This window comes from Triticum urartu, chromosome 7A, assembly GCF_056163025.1.
Source record: "Triticum urartu cultivar PI428250 chromosome 7A, HENAU_Tu73, whole genome shotgun sequence".
NCBI lineage: Eukaryota > Viridiplantae > Streptophyta > Magnoliopsida > Poales > Poaceae > Triticum > Triticum urartu.
In genome coordinates this window covers 369,499,733-369,519,845 of record NC_141879.1, presented here as the reverse complement: position 1 = coordinate 369,519,845, position 20,113 = coordinate 369,499,733, and the positions used below count along the sequence as shown (strand labels likewise).

Below are 20,113 nucleotides of genomic sequence, written 5' to 3'. Positions count from 1 at the left end.
CGTATTACAGCTACTACTTCAGAGAGATAAAGGCGCATGTGGCTTTCAACTGGCTATGGAAAACTAAATGCACGGCAAAAATAAAGGTTTTTGGGTGGCTCCTCCTATCTGACCGTCTTAATACAAGGAACATGCTCAAGTGGAGAAATTATAACATAGGGACCAATTTGGATTGTTTGTTATGTGGCCAACACATTGAAGAAACAGTGGAGCATATCTTCTTCCACTGCACTTTTAGCCAGGCCTGCTGGACAATACTGAACATCACATGGAGCAACCATCAACATCGCCTCCAGCTGCTGGAAAAATTGAAAGAAAGACACCATCACAAAATGATCGTGGAGATATTCCTCCTGGCAGCTTGGAGCTTATGGAAAGAACGCAATAAAAATCACTTTAGAAACATGCGGGCATGCATTGACTCATGGAAAGGGAGGTTCATTAATGACTTTCGAGATCTCCTACACAGACTACCTGACCACAAAAAACACCTGGTGCATGACACTTTGGATACTATACATTGAACCTATTCATAGGGAGATCTATATAGGAATCATTGCTAAGGATATTGCCTCCATCTTGTAACTTAGCCATTTAGTTGTTTCTCTCCCTCCTGCCCCCCTCTCCACCCTGTGCATATGTAACAAACTTTCATATTTGGTAATATATAAAGCAGTAGGAGCCTTTCCTACTGTCCTAACCTTCAAAAAAATAATCTTTTCACAAAATTCAGAGAATATAGCAAGCATACATATTTGAACGGAGCAGGTGCATTACATAAACCAAAAGGCATACGTCTATAAGCATAAGTTCCAAAAGAGCAAGTAAAGGTGGTTTTCCCTTGATCGGGTTGTGAAACGGGTATTTGAGAAAAACCAGAATATCCATCAAGGAAGAAAAAGTGTGTGGTTAGATAGTCTTTCTAGCATTTGATCAATAGAAGGCAAAGGGTAATGATCTTTTCTAGTTGCTTTATTTAATTTTCTAAAACCAATTACCATTCAATAGCCAGTGATAATTCTTTGTAGAATAAGTTCCTTTTTATCATTAGGAACAACAATGATACCTCCTTTCTTAGGGACACAATGAACGGGACTTACCCATCTACTATCTGCTATGGGATAGATTATACCTGCTTCAAGAAGCTTTAATATTTTAGTTCTTATAACTTCTTTCATTTTATGATTTAGATGTCGTTGATGATCAATAACGGGTTTAGCATCAGGTTCCATATTAATCTTGTGCTGACATAGAGTGGGACTAATGCCCTGAAGATCATCAAGAGTATACCCAATAGCAGCTCGGTGCTTCTTCAGAATTTTCAAGAATCTTTCTTCTTCATGTTCTGAAAGGTTAGCACTAATGATAACAGGATATATCTTTTTCTCATCAAGATAAGAATATTTCAGAGTGTCTGGCAATTGTTTTAATTCAAACACAAGATCACCCTTAGGTGGAGGAGGACCACCTAGAGTTTCAATACGCAAATTGTTTTTGAGCAGAGGTCGTTGTTCAAAGAAAATTTTATCTATTTCATTTCTTTCATGCATATGCATATCATTTTCATGGTCTAGAAAATATTGTTCTAGTGGATCAGTAGGGGCACGACAATAGAAGTAAGACCAATTGTTTCATCCTTACTAGGTAATTCTTTCTTATGGTGTTTTCTACTAAACATAGAGAAATTAAACTCATGAGACTCATCACCAAAACTAACACCGGCAATTTGTTTTTAACAATCTATTTTAGCATTGTTCAAGAAAGGTCTACCAAAAATAATGGGACAAAAATCATCTTGTGGGGAAGCAAGAACTAGAAAATCAGTAGTGTATTTTACTTTCCCACACAAGACTTCAACGTCTCTAACAATCCCAAGTGGTGTGATGGTGTCTCTATTAGCAAGTTTGATAGTAACATTTATGTCTTCTATTTCAGCGGGTGCTATATCATCCATAATTTCTTGATATAAGGTAAAAGGAATAGCATTCACACTAGCACACAAGTCACATAAACCATGATAACAGTGATCTCAGGCATGCCAACAATAGGTCTATGTTTATCCTTCTCATCGGGTTCGGCAATTCTAGCAGCTTCATCACAGAAGTAAATAACATGCCCATCAATATTTTCTACTAGGAGATATTTAACCATAGCAACACTAGGTTCTACTTTGATTTTTTCTGAAGGTCTAGGTGCTCTAATATTACTTTTGCGAACCATAGTTGAAACCTTAGCATGTTCTTTTATCCTAATAGGGAAAGGTGGTTTTTCAATATAAGCAGCAGGCACAACTGGTTCAACATTGTAAATAATAGTTTATTCTTTAGATATTACCGGTTCTTTAATTTCTTCTTAATATGGGGATGATGTTTGAACCACTTTTCCTTAGGGAGATCAACATGTCTAGAAAATGATTCATAGAAAGAGGCTATAATCTCAGAGTAAAGTCAATATTTAGTGCTAAACTTGTGGAAGGCATCGGTATTCATAAAAGATTTAACACAATCAAAATTAAGCTTTAATACTTGACTCTTGACCTTCATCGAGTTCCCAATCTTCAGAGTTACGTTTAATTCTTTCTAAAAGATCTGGCTTGAATTAAATAGTCTTCTTCATAAAAGAACCAGCACATGAAGTATCGAGCATGGATCGATCATCATGAGAAAGCCGATCATAAAAAATCCAAATAATAATTTCACTTGAGAGCTCATGATTGGGGCATGAATATAACATTGAATTAAGCCTTCCCCAATATAGGGCGATACTTTATCCTTCACGAGGCCAAAACTATGTATATAATTCGATCATGATGAACTAGATGCATAGGATAATTTTTTTGTGAATTTCAATTTCAACCGGTTCCAATTCCAAGATCCAATATCATCGCATAGCCTGTACCATGCCAATGCTTTTCCCTCAAAAAAGGGAAAACATTCTTCTTAGCTTCATCTCTGGGTAAACCTGCAAGCTTAAACAATCCACAAATTTCATCCACATATATCAAGTGCATATCAGGATGTTCAGTTCCATCTCCTGCATAAGGATTAGCTAGCAGTTGTTCTATCATACCTGAAGGAATTTCATAACCAATATTTTCAGTAGGTGCAGTAGGTTGAGGGGCAACTAATTGTGGTTCCGTTCGAGGTGAAGATACCCCGAACAAACCCCTCAAATGATTGTTTTCCATAGTAGCAAGTGAAAATAGCGTCAGTCTGGGTTAGTTCCATTCAAATCATGCAAATTAGAGTCCGAAACAAGGGCAAGAGAGTTTGGAAAAGTAGATACGATGGATACGTATCAACTTCACCAAGCTTAACCCATTGCTTGTCCTCAAGCAGTTCAGTTGACAAACTGAAAGTGATAAAGAAAAACTTTTACAAACACTGTTTGATCTTGTTGTTGCAAATATGTATAGCCAGCATTTAGGTTTTCAGCAAAGATTATAAACTAACCATACTCACAATAACATTTAGGTCTCACATTTACTCATATCAATGGCATAATCAACTAGCGAGCAATAATAATAAATCTCAGATGACAACACTCTTTCAAAACAATCATGATATGATATAAAAAATGGTATCTCGCTAGCCCTTTCTGAGACCGCAAAACATAAATGCAGAGCACCCCTGAAGATCAAGTTTTGACTAGACATTGTAATTCATGGCAAAAGAGATTCACTCATGGTCATAATCAATATCAATTAATAACAACACATGCAAATGATAGCGGTGCTCTCTAACTGATGCTTTTTATAATAGGATGATGACTCAACAATAAAACAAAATAGATAGGCCCTTCGCAGAGGGAAGTAGGGATTTGCAGAGGTGCCCGAGCTCGAGCTTTAAAACAGAGATGAATATAATTTTGAGCGGTATTCTTTCATTGTCAACATAACAACCAAGAGATCTCAGTATCTTCCATGCTAGATACATTATAGGCGGTTCCCAAACAGAATGGTAAATTTCTTACTCCCCCTCCACCAACAAGCACACTCCACGACTGGTCCGAAACAACGGGTACCGTCCATACAAACAACATTCCTGGGGGAGTTTTGTTTGATATTATATTTTGATTTGATTTGAGCATGGAACTGGGCATCCAGATTACCCGCCACTTTCTCGTGAATGACAAGTGAATAAACACTCACCGTGAGAATAACCCATCTAGCATTGAAGATACTAACAACCCCCACTCGCTACATGAGCGATTTGGGCATACAAAACAGATTATCATTTGAAGGTTTAGAGTATGGCACATGGAAATTGACCTGGAACGACAGGTAAATACCGCATATAGGTAGGTATGGTGGACTCATATGGAACAACTTTGGGTTTATGGAAGTGGATGCACAAGCATTATTCCCGCTTAGTACAAGTGAAGGATAGCAGAAGATCGAGGAGCGACCAACTAGAGAGCGACAACATTCATAAACATGCATTGAGATTAACGAACATTGAGTGCAAGCATGAGTAGGATATAAATCACCATGAACATAAATATCGTGGAGGCTATGTTGATTTTGTTTCAACTACATGCGTGAACATGTGCCAAGTCAAGTCACTCGAATCATTCAATAGTATGATAGCTAGGAGTTACGTGTTGGCACGCAAGGTAAACCATTATAAACTCCTACCTAATTAAGAATGGCATGTGTAACTATAATCTCTAATTGTCATTGTAAACATGTTCTATTCATAATGGGCTGAATCAATAACGATGAACTAATCATATTTACAAAAAACAAGATAGGTAGATTTCATACCAGCTTTTCCTCATCTCAATCATTTCATCATATATCATCATTATTGCCTTTCACTTACAAGACCGAACGGTGTGGATAATAATAAGCGTGCACGTGCATTGGACTAAGCTGGAATCTGCAAACATTTATTCAAAGTAGATGACAAGGTAATATGGGCTTTTTGTTAGGTCAACAATAATGCATATGAGAGCCACTCATGAATTTCATCGTGGTCTTCTCCTCTCGACCCAAAGAAAGGAAAAAAATTCAAAGAAACACACTGAAATGTTTTTGGAGTTTTTCTTTTTCTGAAGAAAGCAAAAACAAGAACGAGAAAAACTATTTACACGCAAAAGCTCCCAACAAGCAAAAGAAGAACAAGAAATCTTTTGGGCTTTTCATTTAATGGTACTACTACTAAACAAGGAAGGAAACTAAAAAGAAGCTACAACTTTTTTTTGTTTTTTCTCAAAGATTTCAAGCACGCAAGAAGAAAGCGAGAAAAGAAATTAACTAACATGGATAATACAATGAAAAGGTATGAACACCGACAACTGGAGTGAGTGTGTGAACATGAATGTAATGTCGGTGAGAAATATGTACTCCCCCAAGCTTACGCTTTTGGCCTAAGTTGGTGTATGGCCATGCCTGGCCTGGCGGATAACCAATGTTATAGTCGGGGTTGTACTGGGATGCAACAGCTACGGCCTGAAGGCTTGCAGCATGGAGGCGAGCGGCCTCCACCTCTCTCTCATACTCCTCCGCCTCCTCCCTGGTTATAAAATATCTCCCTCTTACCTAAAAGTTAAAGAAGGCAGGAGCGGGAAGAGTAATATGGACAGCGCGCTGTCGGTCAAAGATTAGTCGGTACAGAAGGGACTATTCATTCCTCACAAGAAACTGATAGTGTACCAAAGCATTATAATCAAGGAAAGCGGGTGGTAACTCAATGTCATTCCCCTTTATGGGCACCCCAAGATAATTAGCTAAATGGATGCCATAAATTCCACCAAAGAAAGCTCCATCTTTAGCATTAAGGAGTAATCTCCTCGCAATAATAGCCCCTAAATTATATCGCTTGTCACCCAACACCGCACACTTGAGGACACTAGGATCCGATGCACAAAGGTGTCTATAATCATTTTTACCATTAATTCATCTACCTATGAAGAGAGCAAAATAATGTATGGCATGAAAATGAATGCTCCCCATGGAAGCTTGTGTAATATTTCTAGTTTCTCCCACAGTGATGCTAGCAAGGAAATCATTGTATTCAGTTTTGTGAGGCCCACTAAGAATGCCCCATTGTGGGATTTTGCATGCATCATTAAAATCTCCTAGGTCCATGGTATATGATTTATCATAAAGATCAAATAGGACAGAATGAGTATTGCGTTGGGATGTAAATTTAAATCTTCGCATAAATGAAACAGTGAGGTGATAGTATAGCTGACACTTATCTGACACGAAGTCCTCGAGGCCAGCATTTTGTACGTATGCATCAAATTCATCCTTGAAACCTGCATGAACAATGAATTGATCCAACGGCCATTCACAAGGCCGTACTTGAGCTTCTCTTGGTGGTTCAAGTCCCGACTCACGTATAGAGAGCCTTGGGGCTTGCTTCCTCGAGGAACCACCTTGGTATATTTTCCTAAACATTTTCTTCCTAGGAAAAATTTCTGAAATTTTTAGTGGCTCAAAATAAAAGTGAACCAAACTCAACAAGATTGATAGAAACTACTCCTAGAAGTGTCTATAGGCTATATCATGCATCAAAACTACTTTGGACCATATAAATTTGGCATGAAATCTCAAGAACAAGGTCAGCACAGCAGCAAAAAATTGCAATAAATAATGCACTAGAAAAAAACTAATTGGACCATTGGAGGAGTCACATACTGAAGAACAATCCCCCAAAACAGTTTTGCAAATGGAGCTTTGCACAATGAGATCAAAAATGGCAGCAAGATGAGCTAGAACACGGGTTTGAGCAACGGGATGATTTTTTCTAGAGGAAGACGAAGTGGATGGGTGCCAGAATAAGTGAGGGGGGCCCACATGGGACCCACAAGGCAGGGGGCGCGCCCAGGGGGTAGGGCACGACCTCCACCCTTGTGGTCCACTTGTGCAACCCCATGGGTGCATTCTCAGTGCCAGAAATTTTAAAATATTCTATAAAAAAATCTTACTAAATTTTCAGGGCATTTTGAGAACTGTTATTTTCGGGACATTTTTTATTGCACAGATAACTCCGAAAATAGAGGAATAATGCTATGTTTGCTTTATTTATTCTAATAACAGAAAGTAAAAAGTAGGTACAGAAAGTTGTGATCTCTAAATTCATCCATCTCATGCCCATCAAAAGGAATCCATTAAATAGGTTGATCAAGTCTTATTAACAAACTTCTTTCGAATAACATGAAACCGAAGAATTTTCGAATAACACTTGGTTACCTCAACGGGGATATGCATGTCCCCAACAATAAGAATATCATATTTCTTTTTGATAGTGGGAAGAGGGAATTCAAAACCTCCAATAGTAATAGTTGAAAATTTTCCAATAGAATTGATACTATGAACTTGAGGTTGTTTCTTCGAAAAGTGTACCATATGCTCATTACCATTAACATGAAAAGAGACTTTGCCCTTGTTGCAATCAATAACAGCACCTGCAGTATTTAAAAAGGGTCTTCCAAGGATGGTCGAGTGGTGTTTAGATACTCTCAAAATAATATAAGGGAGGCATGAGAGTTCAACAATTTCTATAAAATAAAGCCACTGTCGTGCTCTAAAAAGATATAAGTGAAGTACTAGAGCAAACTGCCTAGCTCAAAAGATATAAGTGAAGCACATAAAGTATTCTAATAAATTCACGATTCATGTGTGTCCGTGTCAAAAGATGTTTACAGAAAGGATGATTGTGGCAGACTAAAAAACAAAGACTCGTATCATACAAGATGCTCCAAGCAAAACACATATCATGTGGTGAATAAAAATATAGCCTCAAGTAAATTTACCGATGGACAAAGACAAAAGAGGGCATGCCATCTGGGGCATCCCTAAGCTTAGACGTTTGGTTATACTTGAATATTTCCTTGGGTGCCTTGGGCATCCCCAAACTTAGGCTCTTGCCACTACTTATTCCATTGTCCATCAAATCTTCACCCAAAACTTGAAAACTTCACAACACAAAACTCAATAGAAAAACTCATAAGATCCGTTAGTATAATAAAAATAAATCGCCACTTTTGGGTACTGTTGTGAACTCATTCTTTATTTATATTGGTGTAATATCTATTGTATTCCAACCTCTCCATGGTTCATACCCCCCCCCCCCCCGATAATACTCATAGATTCATCAAAATAAGCAAACAACACATAGAAAACAGAATCTGTCAAAAACAGAACCATCTGTAGCAATCTGAAAACTTCGTATACTTATGTGTCTCCAAAAATTATGAAAAATTAGGACAACATTGAAAATTTGTATATCAACCTTGTGTAAAAAATGCAGGTCAAAAGGACATTTCTATGATTTATTGAATTTTCTGCAATGAGCGCAAAAGTTTTGTTTTTTAGCAAGATCAAATCAACTATTACCGTAGACCATCCCAAAGGTCTTGCTTGGCTCAAACACTAATTGAAACACCAAAGCACAATTACTATAGAGGTAATAATGTGTATTTACTGAAAAACAGAACCAAAATCAAAAAACGTAAAAATAAACTGGGTTGCCTCCCAACAAGCGCTATTGTTTAACGCCCGTAGCTAGGCATCAAACATAGATCTAGGTATTGTCATTTTGGTTATGCAAACCATAAGTAGCCCTCATAATAGATTCATATGGCAACTTAATTTTATTTCTTAGAAAGTGTTCCATGCCCTTCCTTAACGGAAATTGAAATATAGTATTTCCTTCTTTTATATCAATAATTTCACCATTCGTTCTAAGGAAAGGTCTACCAAGAATAATAGGACATGTAGGATTGCAATATATGTCAAGCACAATAAAATTTATGGGCACATAATTCCTATTCTCAACAATAAGAACATCACTAATCCATACCATAGGTTTCTTAATAGTGAAATCCGCTAGATGCAAATTTAAAGAAGAATCATCAAATTCATAGAAACCTAGTACATCACATAAAGTTTTTGGAATCATGGAAACGCTAGCACCCAAATCACACAAAGCATGTCACTCATAATCTTAAATTTTAATCTTAATAGTAGGTTCCCACTCATCGTAAAGCTTTCTAGGGATATGATGAGGACATCAATACCATTGTTACACCCCACAACCCCTGCTGCTATACATACTGGACCAATTACTAGAGCTCGCACACGCCAATTGAATTATCAGATACTTTCGTTTCTTGGTAACGATTCTAATGTTCATGAGAATATGATGCTGCCTAAATTGGATACATTTGTTTTGCTTACAAATGAAGGGCCTAGTTTGGACAAGAAAGATGAAACTTGGAGCAAGTTCAAGCATGGAGATGATGGCATGCGCAAGGGGATCAAGAACGGAGTTACAAATGATGATTTCAGGACTTTGAAGCCACCATAAGGAGTGCATGAAGCCTTGGAAGAAATATACAAGATGCCACTTCATAAATTTCGTCCAGAGGCTATTCTAGGTGCCGCGTCACCTTATTATTGGGCCAGACCCATGTATTTTCGAAATACTTAAGTATAGGTTGTTTTTAGAGTCCGTATGTGTGGGGATACAAGAGTTAGGGTTGGTTTCGGACACCTCCTCCAAGGGCCACGAAATCCCCCCTCTTCGTCCATATATACAGCCCTTAGGGCGTCGTTTAGACTTTGGATTTTGTTTAGATTAAAAGTTTGCCATAGCTGCAACTTTGCGTACTTCGTTTGTCTTCAACGACCAGACAAAGACGTCACAGAACCCCACCTTCATCAATAAAGCTTTCCTCTTATATTCGCAATATCCAGATTGCAAATTTCAATTTCTTGCTTGTTCATCGTTGCTTGCAGCAAATAGACCCTCATGGTCAGGTTGATCATGCTCCGGTGTGGTCAATAACCTCTTGTAGTTGGTTTAGCGATTGCTAAGGCGCGGCGTCCTCGCACGTTCGTAGTCGGATCGTCAAAGTCGACTTCCACCAGAACGATAGCCACCATCTCATCGAAAGATCGGGACCCTTGCCTCTATCAAGTGGTATCAGATTTCTAGCTTGCTCGGTGAGATTTTACAGCTTTTCGTAGTTTAGATTGAGTCTGTTCTTCATACCTATTGTCCATGAAAAAGCCAAAAAACATTAGGGTTAGTTCATCCTATCCGAACCAATCTGAGCCTTTGCATAATCTTTTCTATATTTGCTTTGTTGAATTTGCAGTTGCATCGTCGTGTCAAGTTGCTAGTCTTTGTGTCTATTCCTTTAGAGTTTCGAGTTCTGTTCACAGGTTGTCACGTCGCCGCTACCATATATCACCACCGCATCATCATCATCGTTGCTGCCATATACCACCACCGCACCAACTTCGTCGCTGCTGCCATATACCACCACCACATATTCACCGCCAATGCGAGTCCATATACGCCACCAAATATAAGTTGACATCACGCCAATCCGAGTCCACCTGCAACATATATCTACCACCAGTCTGAGTTCCACCAGATTCATCTCCGCCACCAGTCCGAGATTTCACCAGATTCATCTCCGCCACCAGTCCTAGTCCGAGTCCAGTAATTGTTTCTTTGTTTTCGATTTCCAGATCATGCGATACTCCGAGTCGTGACAGAGTAGGACTCCCCAACTTCTGAGCCATCCGCAGAAGAAAAATAGTTCCAGTTTCAAAAAAAACAAAGTCTGGAAAATTCTGGCTAGGCAGTTTTTAGGACATTTGTAGACTTTTTTGAAGAAAAAAATTGCCGCGGAGCAAAAAAAAGAGAAAAAAATTACAAAAAAGGTGAAAAAAAAATTCAGAGTGTCCTCCTCCCTTGTTTACGTGCAGTGTCGTGATTTTGTTAGTGTTCTAGGCTCGTGTCGCTAGTACAATCTAGCCTAGGACTAGCACAGTACCGTCGTTGACCGTTTATTCAACTTTGCATACCTGAATTGATTATTGCTGACCCTTTTTGCTACCATATTATAAGCCTTCCCAGCTCCACATACATCTACGTCGTGCGTTTGACTCTCCCTGGTAATCGCTCTATCCAAGCATTGAGAGTTTTGACTACAACGGTTGCTTGGCAAGAACTGGTAAGAATTTGAGATTCGCTTGACGGATTTGTGACTGTCCACCACAGCATCACCACCACTTCCTAGTAGTCTGTAGGATCATATTCTTGTGTGTTTCTATTGCCGCTAACCATGGCAGGATCACAAGCCGACGAGACTAACTGGGAGAATATGACAAACAAAGAGTTACATGATAAGTTTTAGCAAATGATGAGTGGACAGGTGGAAGATGTGCTAAATAGATTTGAAGAGGCCATGGAGAAGATAGATGGCATTGAGAAGGCATTCGAAACAAAGCTCGATAATAAGTTTAATGAATTTCTCGTGCGTCTTCCACCACCACCACCGGCTGCACCTAATGCACCTCTACAACAACAACAACAACAACATTGCCTTCCAAATCAAGTGGGACGAGCACAACACGTTCCCATTGACCCTGGGCAAAATTCTGGTGCCGATGTTGATGCTTCTGTAGCTTCTGCTGCTACTGCAGAGGTGGAGGACCATTACGAGGATGAGGTTGATCAAAATCAGAACTACGTGCAACCACTAGCACCACCACCACCAGGTCGTCCTCAGGTATATCATCGCAACGGTAGGGCTGCACCACCACCTAAGGTACGAGATCATGACCTTTTTCCTAAACTAAAGTTGAATATTCCACCATTTGAAGGTAGATATGTTCCTGATATATATCTTACTTGGGAGTTAGAAACTGAACAACGTTTTACAAGTTTACAATATCCCGAGGAGAGACGTGTTCCTGCTGTTGTTTGTGCTTTCACTAGTTTTGTATGTGTTTGGTGGTCTAAATATTGCAGATTATATCCTATTCCAGCTACTTGGGCTGCTTTGAAAACTGCTATGCGTACTTGTTGGGTTCCACCATATTATCAACATAAATTACTTCAAAAATTGCAGTGTTTATGGCAAGGAAAAAATTCTGTAGAAGAATATTATCAGGAATTACAATCTGGCATGATTAGATGTGGTATTGTTGAGGAGAATGAAGTTGTGCTTGCATGTTTTATGGGTGGATTAAATAGAGAGATTCAAACCATTCTAGAGTATAAGGAGTATACTAATATCACTCGTTTATTCCATCTTGCTTGTAAAGTTGAACGTGAAGTGCAGGATCGACAGGCATTGGCGCGAACTAACTTTTCTACAGGTCGATCTTCATCATGGACACCACGTGCATCCTCTACTTCGACTGGACCAGCACCTCCATCAGGTGCCACCTCCAACCGTGATACAAGAAAGCAGGCACAACCACCACTATCTGCCAAGAGCACACCTGCTGGGACTGCGCAGAGCTCTTCTTCTTCCATGGCATCAACGGGGCACACAAGTGATATTATTTGTCGTCGTTGTAAGGGAAGAGGACATTTTGCGAGATAATGCAAATCTCAGCATGTGATGATTGTTACTGAGGATGGTGGGTATGAGTCGGCTAGTGACTATGATGAGGAGACTTTGGCTCTTATTACACATGAAGAACACGGTGGAGGTGATTCTGATCATGAGACGCAATACATAGCTGCTGAAGATGCTGACAGGTATGAATGTTTAGTTGCTCAATGTGTTTTGAGTGTGCAGGTTACACAAGCTAAGAAAAATCAGAGGCATAGTTTGTACCATACAAAGGGAGTTGCGAAGGAACGTTCTGTTCGCGTCATCATAGATGGAGGGAGCTGCAATAACTTGGCTAGCATGGAGATCGTGGAGAAGCTATCTCTCACCACAAGACCACATCCACATCCTTCCTACATCCAATGGTTCAACAACAGCGGCAAGGTTAAGGTAACACGTACTGTTCGTGTGCATTTTAGTATCTCTACATATGCTGACTATGTTGATTGTGATGTGGTACCTATGCAAGCATGTTCCTTATTACTTGGTAGACCATGGCAATTTGATAAAAATTCTGTACACCATGGTAGAAACAATCAGTATACTGTTATTCATAAGGATAAAAATATTACTTTGCTTCCTATGACTCCTGATTCCATTTTGAAAGATGATATTAATAGAGCTAATAAAGCAAAACAGGAGAAAAATAAGAGTGAAAATCATATTGTGGCAAAAGAATTTGAGCAAAAAATGAAGCCTAATAATAAACCATCTAGTGTTGCTTCTGAAATTAAATTGAAAAGTGCATGTTTACTTGCCACCAAATCTGATATTGATGATCTAGATTTTAGCAAATCTGTTTGCTATGCTTTTGTGTGCAAAGAGGCATTATTTTCATTCGAGGATGTGCCTTCCTCTTTGCCTCCTGCTGTCACTAACATTTTGCAAGAGTTCGCTGACGTCTTGCCACAAGACGTGCCACCGGGTTTACCACCTATTCTAGGGATTGAGCATCAAATTGACTTAATTCCCGGTGCATCATTACCCAACCGTGCACCATACCGTACCAATCCAGAAGAGACGAAGGAGATTATGCGTCAAGTACAAGAACTGCTCGACAAAGGTTGTATACGCGAATCCCTTAGTCCTTGTGATGTTCCTATCATTTTAGTGCCGAAAAAGGATGGTATGTCGCGTATGTGCGTTGATTGTAGAGGCATTAATAATATTACTATTCGTTATCGTCATCCTATTCCTAGGCTAGATGATATGCTTGATGAATTGAGTGGCTCTACAATATTCTCCAAAGTTGATTTGCGTAGTGGTTACCATCAAATTCGTATGAAATTGGGAGATGAATGGAAAACAGCATTTAAAACTAAGTTTGGATTATATGAGTGGTTAGTCATGCCTTTTGGGTTTACTAATGCACCTAGTTCTTTCATGAGATTAATGAACGACGTTTTACGTGCTTTCATTGGATGATTTGTGGTAATTTACTTTGATGACATATTGATTTATAGCAAATCTTTGGAGGAACATTTGGAACATTTACGTGTTGTTTTTATTGCTCTACGTGATGCACGTTTGTTTGGTAACCTTGGAAAGTGCACCTTTTGCACCGACCGAGTATCTTTTCTTGGCTATGTTGTTACTCCACAGGGAATTGAAGTTGATAAAGCCAAGATTGAAGCTATTGAGAGTTGGCCGCAGCCCAAAATGGTGACCCAAGTGAGGAGTTTCCTTGGCCTCGCTGGTTTCTATAAGCGTTTTGTGAGATATTTCAGCACCATTGTTGCACCTCTCAACGAGCTTATAAAGAAGGATGTGCCTTTTGTTTGGGGTACCGCACAGGAAGAAGCCTTCACGGTATTGAAAGATAAGTTGACACATGCTCGTTTACTCCAACTTCCTGATCTTCATAAGACTTTTGAGCTTGAATGTGATGCTAGTAGCATTGGATTAGGAGGTGTGTTATTACAAGATGGCAAACCTGTTGCATACTTTTCTGAAAATTTGAGTGGGCCTAGTCTGAACTATTCTACTTATAATAAAGAATTATATGCTCTTGTTCGGACCTTAGAAACATGGCAACATTATTTATGGCCCAAGGAATTTGTTATACATTCTAATCATGAATCTTTGAAACACATTAAGAGTCAAGCAAAACTGAACCATAGACATGCTAAATGGGTTGAATTCATTGAGACTTTGCCTTATGTCATTAAACACAAGAAGGGTAAAGAAAATGTTATTGTTGATGCATTGTCTCGTCGTTATACTATGCTTTCACAACTTGACTATAAAATATTTGGTTTGGAGACCATCAAAGATCAATATGTGCATGATGCTGAATTTAAAGATGTATGGTAGAATTGTAAGGAAGGGAGAACTTGGAACAAGTTCGTTCTTAACGATGGATTTGTGTTTTGTGCTAACAAGCTATGCATTCCAGCTAGCTCTGTTGGTCTTTTGTTGTTGCAGGAGGCGCATGGAGGAGGATTAATGGGACACTTTGGCGTCAAGAAGATGGAGGATATACTTGCTACACATTTCTTTTGGCCAAAGATGAGACGGGATGTTGAGCGTTTTGTTGCTCGCTGCACTACATGTCAAAAAGCTAAGTCGCGACTGAATCCTCATGGTCTATATATGCCTTTGCCTATACCTAGTGTTCATTGGGAGGATATATCTATAAACTTTGTTTTAGGTTTACCTCGAACAAAGAAGGGGAGGGATAGCATATTTGTTGTTGTGGGTAGGTTCTCGAAAATGGCACACTTTATACCATGTCATAAAAGTGATGATGCTGTTAATGTTGCAGATTTTTTCTTTCATGAAATTATTCATTTGCATGGTGTGCGAAAATACTATTGTTTCAGATCATGATACTAAATTTCTTTGCCACTTTTGGAGATGTTTATGGGCTAAGTTGGGGACTAAACTGCTTTTTATTACTACATGTCACCCCAAACTGATGGACAAACTGAATTAGTCAATAGAACATTGTCTACTATGCTTAGGGCTGTTTTGAAGAATAATTAGAAAATGTGGGAAGAATGCTTGCCTCATATTGAATTTTCTTATAATCGTTCATTGCATTCTACTACTAAGATGTGCCCTTTTGAAATTGTGTATGGTTTCCTACCTCGTGCACCTATTGATTTGTTGCCTCTTCCATCTTCAAAGAAGGTTAATTTTGATGCTAAAGAACATGCTAAATTGATTTTAAAAATGCATGAGTTAACTAAGGAAAACATTGAGCGTATGAAAGCTAAATATAAACTTGCTGGAGATAAGGGTAGAAAACATGTTGTGTTTGCACCTGGAGATCTTGTTGGGTTACATTTGCGTAAGGATAGATTTCCTAATTTGCGCAAATCAAAGCTAATGCCATGTGCTGCTGGTCCTTTTAAGGTGTTAGAGAAAATAAATGATAATGCATATAAACTTGAGCTGCCTGCAGATTTTGGGGTTAGTCCCACTTTTAACATTGCAGATTTGAAACCTTATTTGGGTGAGGAAGATGAGCTTTCTTCGAGGACGGCTTCATTCCAAGAAGGGGAAGATGATGAGGACATCAATACCATTATTACACCCACAGCCCCTGCTGCTATACATACTGGACTAATTACTAGAGCTCGCGCACGCCAATTAAATTATCAGGTACTTTCATTTCTTGGTAACGATTCTAATGTTCATGAGAATATGATGCTGCCTAAATTGGATACATTTGTTTCGCTTACAATTGAAGGGCCTAGTTTGGACAAGAAAGATGAACCTTGGATCAAGTTCAAGCATGGAGATGATGGCATGCGCATGGGGATCAAGAATGCAGCTACAAGTGATGATTTCAGGACTTTGAAGCCACCATAAGGAGTGCATGAAGCCTTGGAAGAAATATACAAGATGCCACTTCATAAATTTCATCCAGAGGCTATTCTAGGTGTTGCGTCACCTTATTATTGGGCCAGGCCCATGTATTTTCGAAATACTTAAGTAGGCTGTTTTTAGACTCCGTATGTGTGGGGAAACAAGAGTTAGGGTTGGTTTCGGACCCCTCCTCCAAGGGCCACGAAATCCCCCTCCCCTCTTCCTCCATATATACATCCCTTAGGGCATCGTTTAAACATTGGGTTTTGTTTAGATTAAAAGTTTGCCATAGCTGCAACTTCGCGTACTTCGTTTGTGTTCAACGACCAGACAAAGATGTCACAGAACCCCACCTTCATCGATAGAGCTTTCCTCTTATATTTGCAATATCCAGATTGCAATTTCAATTTCTTGCTTGTTCTTTGTTGCTTGCAGGAGATAGACCCTCGTGGTTAGGTTGATCGTGCTCCGGTGTGGTCAATAACCTCTCGGAGTTGGTTTAGCGATTGCTAAGGTGCGACGTCCTCGCACGTTCGTAGTCGGATTGTCAAAGTCGACTTCCACCAAAACGATAGCCACCATCTCATTGAAAGATCGGGACCCTCGGCTCTATCAGTATAGAAACTTCCAACTCATGTTTTTGTTCAAAAGATTTCATCATAGCATCAACGATATGTTTAGTAAAAGCTTTATTTTGATTGTAAGCATGAGGAGAATTTAACATGGATTGCAACAAGGAAATACAATCTATCAGCGAACAATTGTCATAATTAATGTCCTTGAAATCCAAGAGAGTGGGTTCATTACTACTTAAAGTTTTGACCTCTCCAATCCCACTTTTATCAATTTTTGCATTAAGATCTTTAAACTCCGAACCATTGGGACGCCTTCTAGCTAAAGTTGACTCATCTTCAGTACCATCTTTATTTATATTATAAAACAAAGCTTCAATAGGAGTCACACCAATCACTTTAAGATCTTCATCATTATTCTCACAAAAACTAGAAGAACACGCTTTTACAAACCAATCTTGTTTACGCATCCTAGCGGTTCTTTCTTTGCACTCATCAATAGAAATTTTAACAGCTTTCAGAGATTCATTAATATCATGCTTGGGTGGCATATATCTAATTTTCAAAGAATCAATCTCAAGAGAAACTTTATCGACGTTCCTAGCCAAATCATCAATCTTGAGCAATTTTTCTTTAACCATAGCATTGAAATTATTTTGAGAATTAATGTAGTCTTTAATATTATTCTCAAGATCATAAGGGTATTTTATTATAATTTCCATAAGAATTGTTGTAGGAATTACCATAATTATTAGAGGAATTACTAGGAAACGGCCTACGGTTGAAATTACCTCTTTAAGCGTTATTACCAAAATAGTTCCTACCAACAAAATTCACATCCATAGATTCATTATTATTATCAATCAAAGTGAACAAAGGCATATCATTAGGATCAATCGGAGCACTCTTACTAGCAAACATTTTTATGTTCATCCATCTTTCCACTCAAAGTATTAATTTCTTCAATCGCATGCACTTTTTTACTAGTAGAAGATCTTTCGGTATGCCATTGAGAATAATTTGCCATAATATTATCTAGGAGTTTAGTAGCTTCTCCTAATGTAATTTCCATAAAAGTACCACCCGTGGTGGAATCTGAAAGATTTCTAGATGCAAAATTCAACTCGGCATATATTTTTTGTATGACCATCCATAAACTTAAACCATGAGTAGGGCAATTTCTAAGGGAGATGATTTTAGCGGGAGGAAAGTACTTGGAAATAAAAGCATCTTTACACTTATTCCATGAATCAATACTATTTTTAGGCAAAGATGAAAACCAAGTTTTAGCACGCACTACTGCAGGATGTTGCTAATGCGACACTACGATCAGAGACCCTTCGATGAGACTGTGTGTGATGGAATAATCGCAAGCGGTGGTGTAAAAAGACCATCAAAGAGGTGCAAAACGTTTGCGGTGATGAATGCATCAAACATGGTTCAGATTTTAGTTGCGTGTGTGATGTAGGGCATACGATTTAGTTCAATTAACTATTTGCGATGAGGAGGAACAAAAGAAACTGGCAACCAGATGAAGGTGTGTGCGATATACAACATATGGTTCACTCAGATGAACTGTTTGTGATTAGGCAACACAATAGAAACGGCCAACCAGATCAAGGTGTGTGCGATATACGGCATGCGTATCACTCGGATGAACTGTTTGTGTTGAGACAAGAGAACAGAAATGGTTCAATATAACAAGATGTGTGTGATACGCGACAAACATGTCTGTAATCAGAAATGTGTGCGAAGACCGATAATAACACAGACGGTTGCTGCTAATAAGACGTGTGTGTTGTGCGATGGTATTGCATACAGAACAACAACATACACACACACACACTTATACACACACACACACTTATAAGGACATGGTTGCATAACCAAACTAAACATCCACTTACATAGGTGGCTACTAAAACCATGGCATTTGCACACACCAAAGTAAACTATTACATGCATAATTACATAGGTGGCTACTACACGCATGACATTTCCACACACCAAAGTAAACTATATATTACATGCATGCTTAACTAGGATAAACAGTCATCTGATCATCATCTCCTTCTTGTGACGCTTGCTCTAGATGTGGCTCGATCCGGCCTCGTCGATCTCTGTAACAAGGCACTTTCTCATGTCAATGATCCGCCTGTGCATCTCGTAGCACGTGTACATGCTCTTGGCGGGCAACCTGAGGTGAGGTTCATCCAGTTGCCGCATCCAGGCCCCGTGCCAGGATACTGGAAGTGTTATATTGGCATCCTGCTTCATATTTTCGTAGTACGGATCGATGATGGCCGAGGCGAGTTTAACTAGGGAGTCCCTCTTCGTGCTGCCCCAGACCCTGTAGTGCTCATGGATTTCTACAAGGTTCTGGCAGGCCAAGCCCGTAACCCTGAGCGCTTTTACATCGTCGGGGTTTCCACCGTGGCGAACTTGTAGTCGGTGCTATTGACAAACCTGTTGAAACGGTCGCAAGGCTCTGTGGCCATGCAGTAGTGGTAGATGAGGACATGATGGCGCACGCAAAACTGGGCGACGACAACCTTCTGATTTATGTCGGGACTACCAGTGGTGTATTGGAGGTCGATGCCGACCACCTTGTACTTGTCTCGAGCAACCAACTGCTCAACGCTGTTGATGTAGTCGTCCACCACGGCCGGGTCAGTGGTGTACACCACCGAGAGATCCATCTCCCTCGCATGGGTCTCCACTTTATGCTCGTCGAGTAGACTAAGGCATAGCCTAGTGCTGGGAAGGGGCTGATGCCTTCCCACCCACCCAAGTTCAAGGCATGGTACTTGTTATTTGGGTTTGTTACACCAATTATACTGTAGGGGGTTCCTGATGCGGAGCATCCCAAGATCATCCCCACGGACCTACCTACGTCTCCCACGACACCACTTGGACCAATGACAAGGGCACGTTCAAAGGCAATCAAAGATAAGGTGAACTCGCTCCTCTCCAAACTACCACTTTCTATACATGAGATATGGCTACTACTTCAAGCAGAAACACTATGCGTGATCAGGTACTTGGAGGAGAGACATGGAGCAGCTATACCCATCGGACAAGACGACGAGGGCCCCAATCGCCAAGGTCATGAAGAAGGAAGGCTAACGAAGCTATAGCTACCGGACGACCGGTCGGGACCGGACGTCTAGAGCCTGAAGCCTCGGCCGAGCCCCAGTGAGCGGACGCCCGGCCCGGACCTGACGATCGGTGTCAAAGCACCTGAGCCAAAATTAGCGGAAGTCCGGAGTGACCGGACGTCCGGCGTCGCCTTCACAGAACAGAAATAGCGGAAGGCCGGTGACCACCGGACGTCCGGCCGCCCCTGAGCCACCGGA

The 20,113-nt window shown here is 39.8% G+C and overlaps 1 protein-coding gene across 1 annotated transcript; it reads left to right on the top strand.

Moving 5' to 3' along the window:
- Nucleotides 1-12,378: 12,378 nt before the first annotated feature.
- On the top strand, nucleotides 12,379-16,646 carry LOC147959632 (uncharacterized). The gene is made up of 2 exons (XM_087532791.1): nucleotides 12,379-13,435; nucleotides 16,621-16,646. Exons 1-2 carry the CDS (start codon nucleotides 12,379-12,381, stop codon nucleotides 16,644-16,646), a joined length of 1,083 nt encoding a protein of 360 aa, XP_087388917.1.
- Nucleotides 16,647-20,113: the final 3,467 nt, after the last annotated feature.